This window comes from Eschrichtius robustus, chromosome 5, assembly GCF_028021215.1.
Source record: "Eschrichtius robustus isolate mEscRob2 chromosome 5, mEscRob2.pri, whole genome shotgun sequence".
In the NCBI taxonomy this organism is placed as follows: domain Eukaryota; kingdom Metazoa; phylum Chordata; class Mammalia; order Artiodactyla; family Eschrichtiidae; genus Eschrichtius; species Eschrichtius robustus.
The window spans coordinates 34,729,763-34,744,151 of NC_090828.1; the positions used below are offsets into that span (position 1 = coordinate 34,729,763).

The window sequence follows — 14,389 nt, forward strand, 5'->3', positions numbered from 1 at the left end:
CCCCCACTCTCTGCAACTAGAGAAAGCCCACGCACAGCAACGAAGACCCAATGCAGCCAAAAATAAATAAATTTATTAAAAAAAAAAAATTCTGGGGACTTCCTTGGTGGTCCAGCCTTCCAATGCAGGGGATGCAGGTTCGATCCCTGGTCAGGGAACTAAAGATCCCACATGCCACGGGGCAACTAAGTCCGTGTGCCACAACTACTGAGCCTGTGTGCTCTAGAGCCTGTGCACCACAACTAGAGAGCCTGTGTGCCGCAACTACTGAGCCCGCACGCTCTGGAGTCCGAACACCACAACTAGAGAGAAGCCCACGCACCGCAAGGAAAGATTCCGCGTGCTGCAATGAAGATCCTACGTGCTGCAACTAAGACCTGACGCAGCCAAATAAATACATACATAAGTAAATATTGTTAAAAATATCTTAAAAATTAAAAATAAAAATCTGGGGACTTCTCTGGTGGTCCAGTTGTTAAGACTCCGTGCTTCCACGGCAGGGGGCACGGGTTCAATCCCTGATCGGGAAACTAAGATCCCACATGCCACAAGGTGCAGCCAAAAAAAAAAAAATCTGTAACAGTACACCTATGTTCATAGCAGTATTATTCACAACAGCTAAAATGTGGAAGCAACCCAAGTGTCCATCAATGAATGAATGGATAAGCAAAATGTGGTATGTACATAAAATGGAATATTATTCAGCCTTAAAAAGGAAATTCTGACCCATGCAACACAGATGAACCTTGAGGACATTATGCGAAATGAAATAAGCCAGTCACAAAAAGACAGATTCTGAATGATTCTACTTATATGAGGTACTTAGAGTAGTCAAAAATCACAGAGACAGAAAGTAGAATGATGGTTGCCAGAGGCTAAGGGGAAGGCAGAATGAGGGGTTATTAATTAATGGGCATAGACTTTCAGTTTTAAAAGATGAAAAGAGTTATGGAGACGGATGGTGGTGATGGTAGCACAACATTATTAATATATTTAATGTCACTGACTGTTCACTTAAAAACAAGATGGCAAATTTTATCACAATTTTCAAAATTAAAACAAAAACAAAACTATTAGAACATACCCATTTGTTCAAATATATGCTGGCTGCCTGCTATTTGCAGAATGTACTGCTGCCAGTCCTCAACTCCCCAAGTATTCCAAACCAAATCTGATATGGCTGGAGACACTTTTTTTTTTTTAGAGAATGACAAAGCAGACTGGTACATGTTCTCTTACTTTATTAAATCTTACTAGTATTCTTTAAGGAACAAACACACAGATGAGTAGGCTACAGTGAAGAAATCTTCTTTTTATAAGAGAGTTAAGAAGACATTAAAAGATAATTCCAGGTATTATCTTCAGTGATGCTTCTTATCTTTTTTCTGGGACTCCAGGTAATATTCAGCCCCTACAGCTACCACAAATGCAGCAAATCCCCATTTGAATCCTTTTAATAATGCACCAACAAAGGAAACATTATTTGCAAAGCCACCCATGTATCTCCAAGCTTCATTGCTAGAGGAAAAAAAAGGGGAAAATTATATTCACATATGACTTACATACATTCATTGAGTAAAATATATTTGATTTCATCTAACAGACTTAAATGCAACCTTATATAAGATAACCTAAGTGGATCACAATAGGAATCTTTCTTTGGCATAAGATAATTAGATCTATATGCCCACATTTCGTACATGAAATACAAGAAAAAATACTTTATGATTTCATATTTCACAGTCATAGTACTCAGGATTTTACAGAATTCTCAAATGCAAGGCTCACCTTGGCCTATCCATCACAGGTCAGTTGTGTAGCTTTGCTCATACTAGTCATTACAGCTTCATGGAAGGAGGAAGTTAAGAGACCAGGGTATTAATCTTTGCTCTGCCATACTAGATACACAACTTAGGCTCGGCAAGTTACTTAACCTGTTGGGGTCTGTTTCTTCTACTCAATAATGATTACTATTTACCTTATAGCATTATTATAAAGATTAAACAGAGTAATGTATGATGTATTTTGGCACAAAGAGTATGTAACACTCGATAATACTATTACTATTCAAGAGGATCATTGATTTTCCCTGTCATAGAAGCCGGAACTTTAGTAGACTAATTTCGTGCTCTGGCAATCATTCTTTTGAGTATCCTGAACAGAGAAGGAAACAAATCAGAGTGCTCTAGTGAAAAAAAAGTCTTCTCTCGCAGGTAAGGATAAATGAGTGGAAAAAATCATGTTTTAAAGAACAAAACCCACTTAACTCTAAAAATCTGACTTATGAAAGCTAATCAAATCTAATTTAAGACACCAAAACCAGACAAAGACATTAGAAGAAAACTACAGATTAATATTCCTCATGAACATAGATGTAAATATTCTTAACAAAATTTTAGAAAATTGAATCCAGCAATATTTAAAAGGATAACATATCACGATGAAGTAGAGTTTACCTCAAAAGAATGCAAGATTGGTATAACATCTGAAAATCAATAAAATTAACTCACCATATTAACAGAATAAAAAGAGGTGAGCATCTTAATAGATGTAGAGAAAGAATTTAACAAAATTCAACACCTATTAGTAACAATAACAATAATAATAGTAACTCATAGTAACCCAGGAATAGAAGAGAAATTCCTCAACTTGATGAAAGGCATCTCTGAACATCCCACAACTAACATTACACTTAATGATGAAAGACTGAATGCTTTCCCCATTAGTAATAAAGCTAGGATGTTCAAATACACCACTTTTATTCAACATTATACTAGTAGTGTTAGCCCATGCAATAATGCAAGAAAAAGAAATTAAAAGGTTATGGATCGAAAAAAAATAACGTTGTCTTTGTAGACGAAATGATCTTCTATGAAGTAAATTCTAAGGAATCTGTAAGAAACGTCTGCTAGAACTAAAAAGTGAATTTAGCAAGGTAACAAGATACAAATTCAATATATAAAAAGCAATTATATTTTTATATATTAGCAATGAACAATTGGAAATAGAAGTTTAAAAATACTGTTTACAATAGCATAAAAAATATGGAATAAGTCAGGATAAATTGAACAAAATATGTACAAGACTGTATGAACACTGCTGAGAAAATTAAAGAGGATCTAAACTGTCCATGGACTGGAAGACAATATTGTTAAGACAGCAGTTATCCTCAATTGAGCTAAAGATTCAAGGTGATCCCAATTAAATTCCAAGCAGGCTTTTTATAGAAACTGAAAAGCTCATTCTAAAATTTAAATATAAATACAAGAACTTGGAATAGCTAAAACAATTTTTTTTAAAAGTTGGACATCTTATTTTATACTACCTGATTTGAAGACAGTGTGGTATTGACATAAAATAGATATACTGATCAGGGTAACAGAAAAGAATCCAGAAATAGACTGTACAGATATTGTCAACTGACTTTTGACAATGGTGTCAAAGTCAATTAATGGGGAAAGACAGTCTTTTAATATATGGTGCTAGAACAACTGGAGGTCCATATGCAAAAACATTAACCTTCATCCTTACCTCATATGACATAAAAATTAACTCAAATGGATTATATACCTCAATGTAAGAAAGAACACTATAAAAGCTTCCAGAAGAAGATTAGGAGAAAATCTTAGGATGCAAAAAGCACAAACCATAAAAGAAAAAAATGCTAAATTGGGACTTCAGCAAAATTTAAAACTCTTTGAAACACATCATTAAGAAAATGAGAAGAGGGATTTCCCTGGTGGCACAGCGGTTAAGAATCTGCCTGCCAATGCAGGGGACATGGGTTCAATCCCTGGTCCAGGAAGATCCCACAGGCCGCAGAGCAACTAAGCCTGTGCACCACAACTACTGAGCCTGTGCTCTAGAGCCTGCAAGCCACAACTGTTGAGCCTGTGTGCCACAACTACTGAAGCCTGCGCACCTAGAGCCTGTGCTGTGCAACAAGAGAAGCCACCGAAATGAGAAGCCTGTGCACCGCAATGAAGAGTAGCCCCTGCTCGCCGCAATTAGAGAAAGACTGCGCGCAGCAACAAAGGCCCAACGCAGCCAAAAATAAACAAACAAACAAACAAATAAATAAATTTATTTTAAAAAAGAAAATGAAAAACATCTGCAAAACTTTTATCTGATAAAGGACTTATATTAAAAATATATAGACAACTCTTATAATTCAATAAAAGACAAACACTCTGATAAATAGAATGGGCAAAAGATCTGAATAAACATCGCACCAAAGAAAATATACAAATGACAAATAAGCATATGAAAAGATTCTCGTGATCTTCATTCTTCATGGAAATGCAAATTAAAACCCAAAGAGATATTACTATTACATTCACTAGAATGGCTAAAATTAAAAGGCTGATAATACCAAGTATTGATGAGGACATTGAGCAACTGAAATTCTCATGCATTGTTGGTGGGAATGCAAAATGGTACAGCCACTTTGTATAACAGTTTGGCAGTTTTTTATTTAAAAAAATACACTTTTCAAATGATTCAGAAATCCCACTGTTAGGTATTTACCCAAGAGAAATGCAAGCATATGTTCACACAGACTTGTACTTGAATGTTTAAAGCAACTTTGCTCATAATAGCCAAAAACTGGAAACAAGCCAGATGGCCATCAACTGGTGAACAGTAAACAAAATGAGGTATATGCATACAATGGAGTAGTACTCAGCAATAAAAAAGGAAGGAACTATGGATATAAGTTAACAATGAACATAAGTCTCAAAAGCACTATGATAAGTGAAAGTGGCCAGAACAAAAGACTACAGACTGTATGATTCTAATTGAAAAAGCAGATCAAGGGTTGCCAGGAACCAGGGGTAGGATAGCACTGAGTGCAAAGGATCATCAGGGAACTTTTTGGTATTCTAGAAATATTCTGCACCATGATTGTGGTGGTAGTCACATAACTGCACACGTTAACTGCACATATCTGTCAAAATTCATGGAATGATACACTTAAAGTGGGATGAATTTTACTGTATGTAAGTGGTATTTTAATAAAGCTGATTTTAAAACTTAAATGTAAAAGGCCACTTTCAATGATTTTTTAAAAAAGAGAATACATTGAAAAGGAACATAGACACTGCTTCTCTAGGATAAGTTCTATTTAAATTATTTAATTATTCTTACCGGCCCCATGGATCCCTTAGCCCTCGTGCAGCCAGCTTCTCCTGGACAGTTTCTAATGGTGTCCCTTCTATATTCCATTGTTTATAATCTGGAAGTTCCATTTTACTATGACCATGTTCATGTCCATGTCCATGGGCCATGTCTACAGGAAAAGATTAATTTAAGGGAGAAATACATATATTGTAGATATCAAATACCCAAGTTTACTATTTATGTTTTAAGGTAAAACATTTAAAGCTAACGTTTTAAAAAGAAAGGCAATATAAATACTTGAAAATTCTAAGCCAAGAAATTTTATAAAACAGTGTCTCTTTACATAACTAGTACATGTTCACAGTTTGGAAATATACATATGCAAAATATAAAAAAGAAAAATAATCGGTAATCCCATCACTAAGAGATAACCATTTGCTGTTTGGTTTCTTTCTTCATTATAATAATAGCAAATATTTATCACGCCCTATGTGCCAGGTGCACTATGATAAAGTGCTTTAACTGTCTTGACTCCACATTATTCCTAAAACAACTCTTTGAACTTAAATTACTATTATTATCCCCATTTTATAGATGAAGACAATGAGGCTCCAAGAAAGTAAGCAACTTTCTGAAGGTAACAAAAATAGTTAATGGTACAATTGGGTTTTGAACATTGCAGTTTCATTTCAGAGCCCTTGCTCCTAACTTTTAAGCAATACTGTTTCCTTCTTTTCAGTCTTTCGTAATTCATGAATATCTATAACAAAAATGTTGCACATACTGTTTTGTTACGTGCTTTCTTCAGATGATTCTTTAAAAATGCAGTATTACTGTGGTTAATACATATGGATCACATGAACTTTTTCTGTAAAAAGCCACATAGTAAATATTTTAGGCTTTGTTGGCCAAGAGGTAAAATCAAGGTTATTATGTAGGTACTTTATATAACAGGAGAGAAAGCAAAGTTCCATAAATATTTATTGATAAAATTCAAAATATAACAACTGAGTATAATTTTTTATAATACAAGTCTTCTGATGAAAAAATGCAATTCCTTTTTGGGGGGAAAACATTTTGCTTAACTGGGGCTCAAAGTTTAGTGTTCCTTAGTATCAAATTGATTGTAAATGTTCATCTGTAAAAACCCTTCTTAACTCATTGGCCACATAAAAACAGGCAATGGGTTGAATTTGGCCAGCAGGCTGTAGTTTGCTAACTCTTTTTTTTTTTAAATAAATAAATGTATTTATTTATTTATTTTTGGCTGCATTGGGTCTTCATTGTTGTGCATGGGCTTTCTCTACTTGCGGGGAGCGAGGGCTACTCTTCGTCGCAGTGCGTGGGCTTCTCACTGCAGTGGCTTCTCTTTTTGCAGAGCACAGGCTCTAGGTGCATGGGCTTCAGCAGCTGTGGCTCGCGGGCTCTAGAGCGCAGGCTCAGTAGTTGTGGCTCACAGGCTTAACTGCTCCGCAGCATGTGGGATCTTCCTGGACCAGGGCTCGAACCCATGTTCCCTGCATTAGCAGGCGGATTCTTAACCACTGCGTCACCAGGGAAGTCCCTAGTTTGCTAACTCTTGATGTAGATCAACAGAGACTTTTTTTTTTTAATTTTTATTGAAATATAGTTGATCTACAATGTTGTGTTAGTTTCATGTGTCCAGCAAACTGATTCAGATAATACATATATTAAGTATAAGTATTCTTTTTTTTCTAACATTCTCTTCCGTTAACAGAGTCCTTAGGACCCCTTTTTAATCGATAAATTTGCTTTAATAAAATATGTCCCCAATGGGTATATAAATATTTCAGTTTTCTAGTGTTACTTTTATAGATAATACAAAAATAAACTTGAGCTCAGTCCCCAGGTATATTGTTATGGATTTCGAATTAACAGGGTATGAATTAATAATGCTATACTGTAATTTGTATAAGGTTAGCAGTAGCAATTCTATAATCACTGCTTTCCAGAAATAAAACCAAACCAAATGATTATTACCATTTTGTCTGCATTTATAACTATAAACAAGTCCAATAATAAGGCAGGATTCTTACACTGAATTTTAGAAGACAGAGGTAATTATTAGATAGTGTATACTAAAGACACATTATGTGAAGTGCTCATTTCATTAAACAATAGTTCCCAGAATATGGGGGACAAAACTGTACATAGTAATTTTGACAAATTAGCCAACACTTAATATTTTTATTTATAGACATGTTAAGATATCAAAAAACATTATGTTGATGATTTTCACATTTAGAAGAGAATAAAAATGAATACCTACCAAACACAAGTTAAAACTACAACATTCACAACTTTGAATGAAACATTTAATCCATTATTTCATTATTATTTGGTGGATTCAATAATATAAAGGAAACAAATTATGGTTTCAGATTTCAGTCTGACTTTTGAGATTCAATACCTTATCACAAAAGAAAGACTTCTAGAAGCATTTAATTATAATGATAAAGTGTTGGCTTCTTCTAACTACGTTTTCCAAAAAATATTTTTTAAATAATGTTTCATTCCAAAAATCTTTAGATTACAAGAAAACCCTTATTTTGGCAAATGTCAATTCTAGAACATTAAACGTACTTGAGTATCAATGTACTTGGAAGAGAATACAAAACAAAGGTCAAAAATTTTTGACTAAATAGCTTGATTTTGAAAATGAAAATTGAAATATTACCATGGTATGAAGGCTATCTCAAAGTTACAATACTACTATGCTCAAAATATTAAGTAATTTGGAAGATATATCTTTGAAAAAAAAAAAACCATGAAAGTATACCTATACTCATTTCTCCTAAACAAATTTCCGTTAATAAATTCAATGTATTTTCTCTTCTATCTAATTAAAATATTTCAGTAAGAGTCCCTTCATAGGCATTTACTAAATATTTTAATGACTTTTCAAGAAGAACAAAAAGTTGAACAACACTATTTTTAGGGAAGCTTCATTTTCTCTTAAAAATTATTTCTACTTCAGAATAGCCATAAATCAAACAATGATATCCTGATCACTTGAAGGAAGAGTTTGGAATCCTACTGAAGTGCACTTTGGTGCTGTACAGATCTGGCATCAAACCCTGAATGCACCATTAATAGCTATAAAATCCTGTGCAAATCATTTAAATCTTGCTCAACTTCAGTTTCTTCATATAACATGAGGTTAAAACCTACCTTGCAAGATTGTGAAAATTGGGGAAAACACATTGTGATGATGTGCCTTCCACTGTCACACCCAGGTGGTAAGAATGTGATTTAACAAAACCACTGTAAAAAACTGCTTGGTATGACCTAGAAAAGTTAAACGTTTGAATATCTTACGGCCTAGCAATTCTAGTCATAGGTACTGTATATATACTCTAGATCTGCACTGTCCAATACAGTAGCCACTAGCTCCCTAAATGTGGCCTATGCAACTGGGGAACTAAAGATTTTTATTTAATTTTAATTAATTTAAATTTCAAAACGGATTTTCAAACCAGTTATTGGAAAATTTTTAAGTGTGTTTGGTACAAACTGGGCATGCAAAGCTGCTTTATCAACTGTAAATTTTATGAAATATAAATGCAGATCAAGTGTTTGCATTTATGAAAACAGCGTATTCTGTAAAACACATCACTTTTGAAGACAGCATGAAGAAAATGTAAAATATTTCATTACTAACTTTTAATACTGATTACACCTTAAAATGATAATATTTTGAATATATACACTCGGTTAGATAAAATACATTATTAAAATTAATTTTATGTTTCTTTTTACCTTTTTAATATGGCTACTAGAAATTTTTAAATAACATATGTGGTTTGTATTACATTTGCACTAGACAGCACTGCTCTAGAGAAACTCTTGCATCTGTATAACAGATATATTTTATAATCAACAGGCAAATGGATAAGGACTTCCCTGGTGGCGCAGTGGTTAAGAATCTGCCTGCCAGTGCAGCGGACACGGGTTCGAGCCCTGGTCCAGGAGGATCCCACATGCCGCACAACCACGCCCGTGCACCGCAACTAATGAGCCTGCGCTTTAGAGTCCGCAAGCCACGACTACTGAAGCCTGCGTGCTGCAACTACTGAAGCCCACGCACCTAGAGCCCGCGCTCCACAATAAGAGAAGCCACCACGATGAGAAGCCCACACACCGCAACAAAGAGTAGCCCCGGCTCGCCACAACTGGAGAAAGCCCGCGTGCAGCAACGAGGACACAACGCAGCCAAAAAAAAAAAAAAAAGAATGCAAGAGAATCAGGTGGAAAAACTGTTAAAATAAAAATTCAACAAAAGTGCCAAACACACGATGAAAAAAAAAGAATCTCTGTAGCCATATTATTTATGCTAGCCCCAAACTGTAAACAACTCAAATGTCCAACTATGGAATGGATTAATTATGGAATATTACACGATAAAAACAACATGCAAAAGTATGAATGAATTTCACAAACATAAGAATGAGCAACGGGTGAGTCAGAAAAAAATACACACTTTGAATCCCATTTATATAAATGGAAAAACCTAACAATTCATTTTCTAGGAAAAAAATTTAAGTGAAACAAGTAAACGATTATTACAAGTTAGGATGCTGGTTACCTCTTGCTGGAGGAGATGGAATCACACAAACTCATTCAGGGAGCTTCTAAGGCAGTGTTTTTCAACGTATTGTAATTACTGTACCCCAAAAGCTCTTCTTAAGATCTTTTTTTCCCCCTAATCATGTTCTCACCCTACCCCTCCACATGAAAATTTAATACCACAGTTTATGTACTATGGCTCTTTGGAGGGCCACAAATTATTGTATTATCTAAGGGTTTTTTTGCCCTCTCACCCCCACCCAACAAGAACCAGTTTTTACCTCCTTAAAAGGCAATCACCTCTGTTGAGAACGCATATTTAAGTTTTTGGCAATGCTTTATTTCCTAACCTGAGGGGTGGTGATCAAGTGTTTGCTTAATTATAATTCTTAAAAATGTACTTACGTTTTATACAGCCTTCTGTTATGTATACTTCACAATAAAAACTAAAATTAGATAAAGTGACTTAAATCGTGCCAAGGACAACAAGAGGTGATTATTTCCCTTTCAGAGCTTTTCAGACAAGAACAGCAAGGAAATAAGTTCAACAAGGAAAGAGCATGTAATCATGAATTTTTTTTCACCTCCTTCTATCTACCTATGTTTGGAGTGAACCTACAAGTTCAAGTTTGGTGGATATTAACCTCCACTAACGAGAGCTGGCTCTAGTACAGGAACAGTGTTGGCGTACTTTCCCTGAGAAGGAAATAAAAGGGTAATGCCGCTTACACTATATGTAATTTCACAGTTTACCGAAGACTTTGAAGTATATATTCCAATTTCTCCTCATTTAAAAAATTGTTCCATAAGAACATTACAAAATAAAAGACAAATTAACTGTTTTCCCCTTTAGTGTCCCTTCCAGTCCCTGTATCCGCGTATATGCAATTTAATAGTAATCACACTAAAAATTGATGTGATTTTGTACCCTTTTAACATTGTGTCATAAACTTTAATACCAGAAAAATCTTATTTAAAACTGTACTATACATGCTCGTGAGGCAGGCATTACAAGTATTCCTATTTTACAAATTTTCGATTTGAGTGCGGTTGTGCCTTCATTCGACTCAAAGGTAAACCAAAAAACACGGGGCGGGGGGTGCTGCGGGTGACACAGGAGGAAAAAAAGCATCTGGACTTAACAACCACAGTGATCCTCACAGCATCCTTCTACAACCACCCCTCACTACCCCAGGACTTCATAGTTCTCTCCTGCTAGTTCTTCGATCTCCTTCCCTCTTGAGCTACTCATTCTCATCATCCTTCTCTATTTAGTCTCTCCTTTTCGACAATCCCCGGAGTAGAGTCTCATTCTCATTCCCGATCAAGAGATCTACCACCAGCTCCCCTATTTACCTGACAACAATCTGACCTCTCAGGACACTCAAGATTCAACCCGCCAGCCGGAGGCAACCGGAAACGGAAGTTGTCACCTCGAGTACCTTACGGCAGGAAAGCAGAGGAGAAATTTAACATTCTGGTCCTGGGTCACAGATTCCTGGACCAGGTGGAGGTGACATGAAGGAGGCTGGAAGTGGACATTTTCCCCGCACATCTGTGCATCCGGAGTCTGACCGAGGTAAGAGAAACTGTGGAGGACAGAGGGCGGGGTAGAGGCGACGTGGTCCTTGCTCGGAGACCGGAATCTTTAGACTCTGCACAGGGGGAGGGCCGCGGGCATACTGCTGCCAATCAGCGGTACTGTTGTTGGACCGTGGACTCACCCAATGGGAGGGCCGGTTGTTTCGCTGCAGTTGGCAGGCTGCTGCGGGAGGCGGTGGCGGTAAGAAGCCGGAGGCAGAGGGGTGACAGGTAGGCGGCGGCGCTGTCTCTGCGGGACGCGGAGTGCCAGATAGGAGGGATTTTCTTCTTCTCCGGCTACAAGAACTATAGAGGGGATCTGCCGAGGGTGGTCTGGGAAGGCGGTAGCCGGAGTGTTGGGTGTTGGTGGTTTCGGAACCTCTAGGAGACCAGCTAGCAGCTTGGGAGGGTCGTGAGGAGAAGGCAGCCGAGGCGGGTGGAGGCTGAGCCCTGCGGGGCGACGTAGGGGCCTCAGGCGTCGGGGGCTGCGGTGGCGCCGGCGGAGACGGGAGAGAGGCCGGAGCAAGACGGCGTCGTGAGGGCTGGAAGAATTCCTTGCACGGAGCTCCGAGAGAGAAGAGGACGCGCGGCATTGCAGGCACCTGAGAGAAATCCTAGGGCTTGCTTCTTCTTAGGGCCGTTTCTCAGGGTGGGAACGGAGGAAGCGGAGAAGAAAGATATTTATTGGCGGCCAGATCCTTGACACTCTTCGTAGCTGTATATTATGTAATCCTTGGCCGTTATTTACCCAAACAACCAGGTTGCCCCTCCTGGAAGAGGAGGTCTTGCAACCCCTTGATGTGTGAGGATAGTTTTTTCGTTGGTTTGACTGTTTTGTACCCCGGCAGGCTCTGTGGGCGAAGAAGCATGAAGGATAGAGTAGTCACGAAGAGCTTATCCCAAATATGGACTTGGGTTGAGAGATGTGTTAGTCTGAGATGAGCGTGGCCAGGTTCACGTTTTGTAGTTCGTGAATTTATTTGTTTTGAGGGTCAAGGCTGACTACAAATCTTTTTTTTTTTTCTTTTAATCTTCAGGAAAGTGGAGACCCTCAAAAATCTATAGTAGGAGGTAAGTGCAAGTTGGAAAATGACTAGAAAATTAGTTGGTAGATTTTACCCCCTAAATATTGTGGATGTTAGAGACTGTGAAAATTAGGTGGTGGTCTGATTTTGGTGGGGGGAGAGTCGTCTTTTTAGGTAATTTGCTCTATGAGTCTGAGAAACCAGTTTGAATTATTTATTTCTTAGGTTTAAAAAGTATGTTCTCTGAACCTCTCCGGTAGAGGTAAAATGTATTTAAAGACATAATTAATTGTAGATTATCATGTTTTTTCTAAGTTTTTATAATTCATTATTTGTACAATGAAATACAGAATTAAAATAGGAATTCCATTCAGTGTGTATTATGGAATGACAGACTACATTAAAAACTTGATTTTATAGCTCACTGGAAAGCAGTTTTAAAGGAAGTGTTATAAACTTCTAAAATGTGAGCTGATTGAAATGTTGCCTTTAGCTTAGAAGATAAAGACTCATGTAGTATTTATTAGCAAGTGTATCATTTTCCTGAGCTTATTTTAATACTGCATGTCAAAAAAACTTCCTAAAATGTGATTTTTTTTTCCAATATTGATAATTTATATTAGTGTATCCCAGAAACTAAATTGAAAAAAATGTTTTTTCCACATGTCATTTGGTAAAGAGAGCTGGATCATTAGAGTTTGTTCTGAAATGTTTAGCATACTGAGATATTTATCAGTGTTTCAGATAAAAATTTTGATACTTGGTGTTTCATTCTTGGTCGTTTTATCTTTTGGCAAGAATAGTACTCTCAGTCCAAAGAACAGTTCTGCTTCTGTTTTAGGTGCAGTTCTGTAGTGTGAGTACCTGTGAACAAACCTCGTGCTTTCATGCAGGGTATATGTGTCTCTGTGTGTGTATGTATGTGTTTCTTCTTATTATGTAACCAGCCTACTAGAGTTGTCTTAGAGAACTAATGGCTGATTTTGAATGGCCAGTAGGTGTCCTTGTAGAATGCAATAAAGTTGAACATTCAGTAGGAAATTACCAAGTGATTTAAGGAATGCTAGTCCAAATTAGAATATAATAATAATTGGCTGATTATTTATACATCATTAGAAATTCTGTTTTCTGATACATTTCAGTACTGTTTATAAGGAATTTGAAACAATGGCTGTAAAGAAGTATGATTGTTTGCCCTAAAATGGACCTTGAAAGCTTGTTTTTTAATCCAACTCTTAAGCTATCTTGACATGCGATATGGATTTAGGATTGTTTGATTGTTTTTTAATACAGTTTTGTCATCTTATTGTAGTTTATTAGGTTCTAGAATGGTTAAGATTTTCAGCTTGACTGAATTTTGTCATAGAAAAATCAATACTACATAACGAAAAACTAAAATGGTAAAACATGGGCAGAAAGTCTCCAAACAAATTAACAACTGCACAAAATAATACTTTGTTATTGTTCTTTTAATGCTTTGTTATGTTCTTTTAAAGAATAGAGGAATTTTTGTCTTTTCTTTTTCTGTGGCTTAGTTTTTTTGATGTCCCAAATAGCTTCTTTTTACATATTTATCTGACTGGTAGACAGTGTGCTTTTCTCAGAATGATGAACTGAACATTTGTCATTGTCTAAAATATATAATGGATTCTGGAAGGAGCTGGCACAGAAAGATTACTGCTGCCATTAGTACAGCCCCTTACCTGCAGAGCTTTCTGCTGTGCTCTTATCACTTTGTAGCTCTGCTCCTTTTGCCTGCTGTTGATACAATGTTAAAAAATAGAGTTGGACCTAATTCAGGCATTCTCCATAAAAGTGAGTAACTCCAAGAGAGTTACATGTATATCAGAATAATCTAGGAGTTAAAAAACAAAAAGCACACATGCATATCCGTTATATCATCTCCACTTCCCTGCAGAATCTTAGTGGTAGGGGGAATATGAAGGGAGGCAGATATATTTTGAAGGAAAAAAAAATCCCCTGGATGATATGGTTTATGACGGGCTTCTACTTGAGAATCATTGATCTAATTCAAGGCTCTCACGCTGTGGTGTGAACCAGCACAGTAGTTTTAGCTT

General features: G+C 36.6%; 2 protein-coding genes across 5 annotated transcripts in view; one reads left to right on the forward strand and one right to left on the reverse strand.

Annotated features, from left to right (window-relative positions):
• Positions 1-1,224: 1,224 nt before the first annotated feature.
• Positions 1,225-11,317, reverse strand: NDUFB3 (NADH:ubiquinone oxidoreductase subunit B3). The gene is made up of 3 exons (XM_068543833.1): positions 11,062-11,317; positions 5,146-5,287; positions 1,225-1,518 (listed from the first exon to the last, which is right to left on the reverse strand). The coding sequence occupies exons 2-3, from the start codon at positions 5,283-5,285 to the stop codon at positions 1,362-1,364; spliced, it is 297 nt and encodes a 98-aa protein (XP_068399934.1). The 5' UTR covers positions 5,286-5,287; positions 11,062-11,317; the 3' UTR covers positions 1,225-1,361.
• Positions 11,318-11,454: 137 nt separating this feature from the next.
• Positions 11,455-14,389, forward strand: part of HYCC2 (hyccin PI4KA lipid kinase complex subunit 2) — a 73,086-nt gene continuing 70,151 nt past the window's right edge. For 3 of the 4 annotated variants that reach the window (XM_068544678.1, XM_068544675.1, XM_068544679.1), the window contains exons 1-2: positions 11,455-11,517; positions 12,324-12,357. The gene's annotated coding sequence lies outside the window, so the exon portion shown is untranslated. Of the gene's footprint in view, positions 11,518-11,949; positions 12,089-12,323; positions 12,358-14,389 lie in introns of those variants that run through there. The other variant, XM_068544677.1, reaches the window with a different exon arrangement.

Excerpts from the sequence above, each read along its gene's own strand:
- NDUFB3 (XM_068543833.1), bottom strand. The coding sequence starts at position 5,285 with ATGGCCCATGGACATGGACATGAACATGGTCATAGTAAAATGGAACTT. Across the intron at positions 1,519-5,145 it reads CTAAGGGATCCATGGGGCCG|CAATGAAGCTTGGAGATACA; the intron begins GTAAGAATAATT and ends TTTTTCCTCTAG.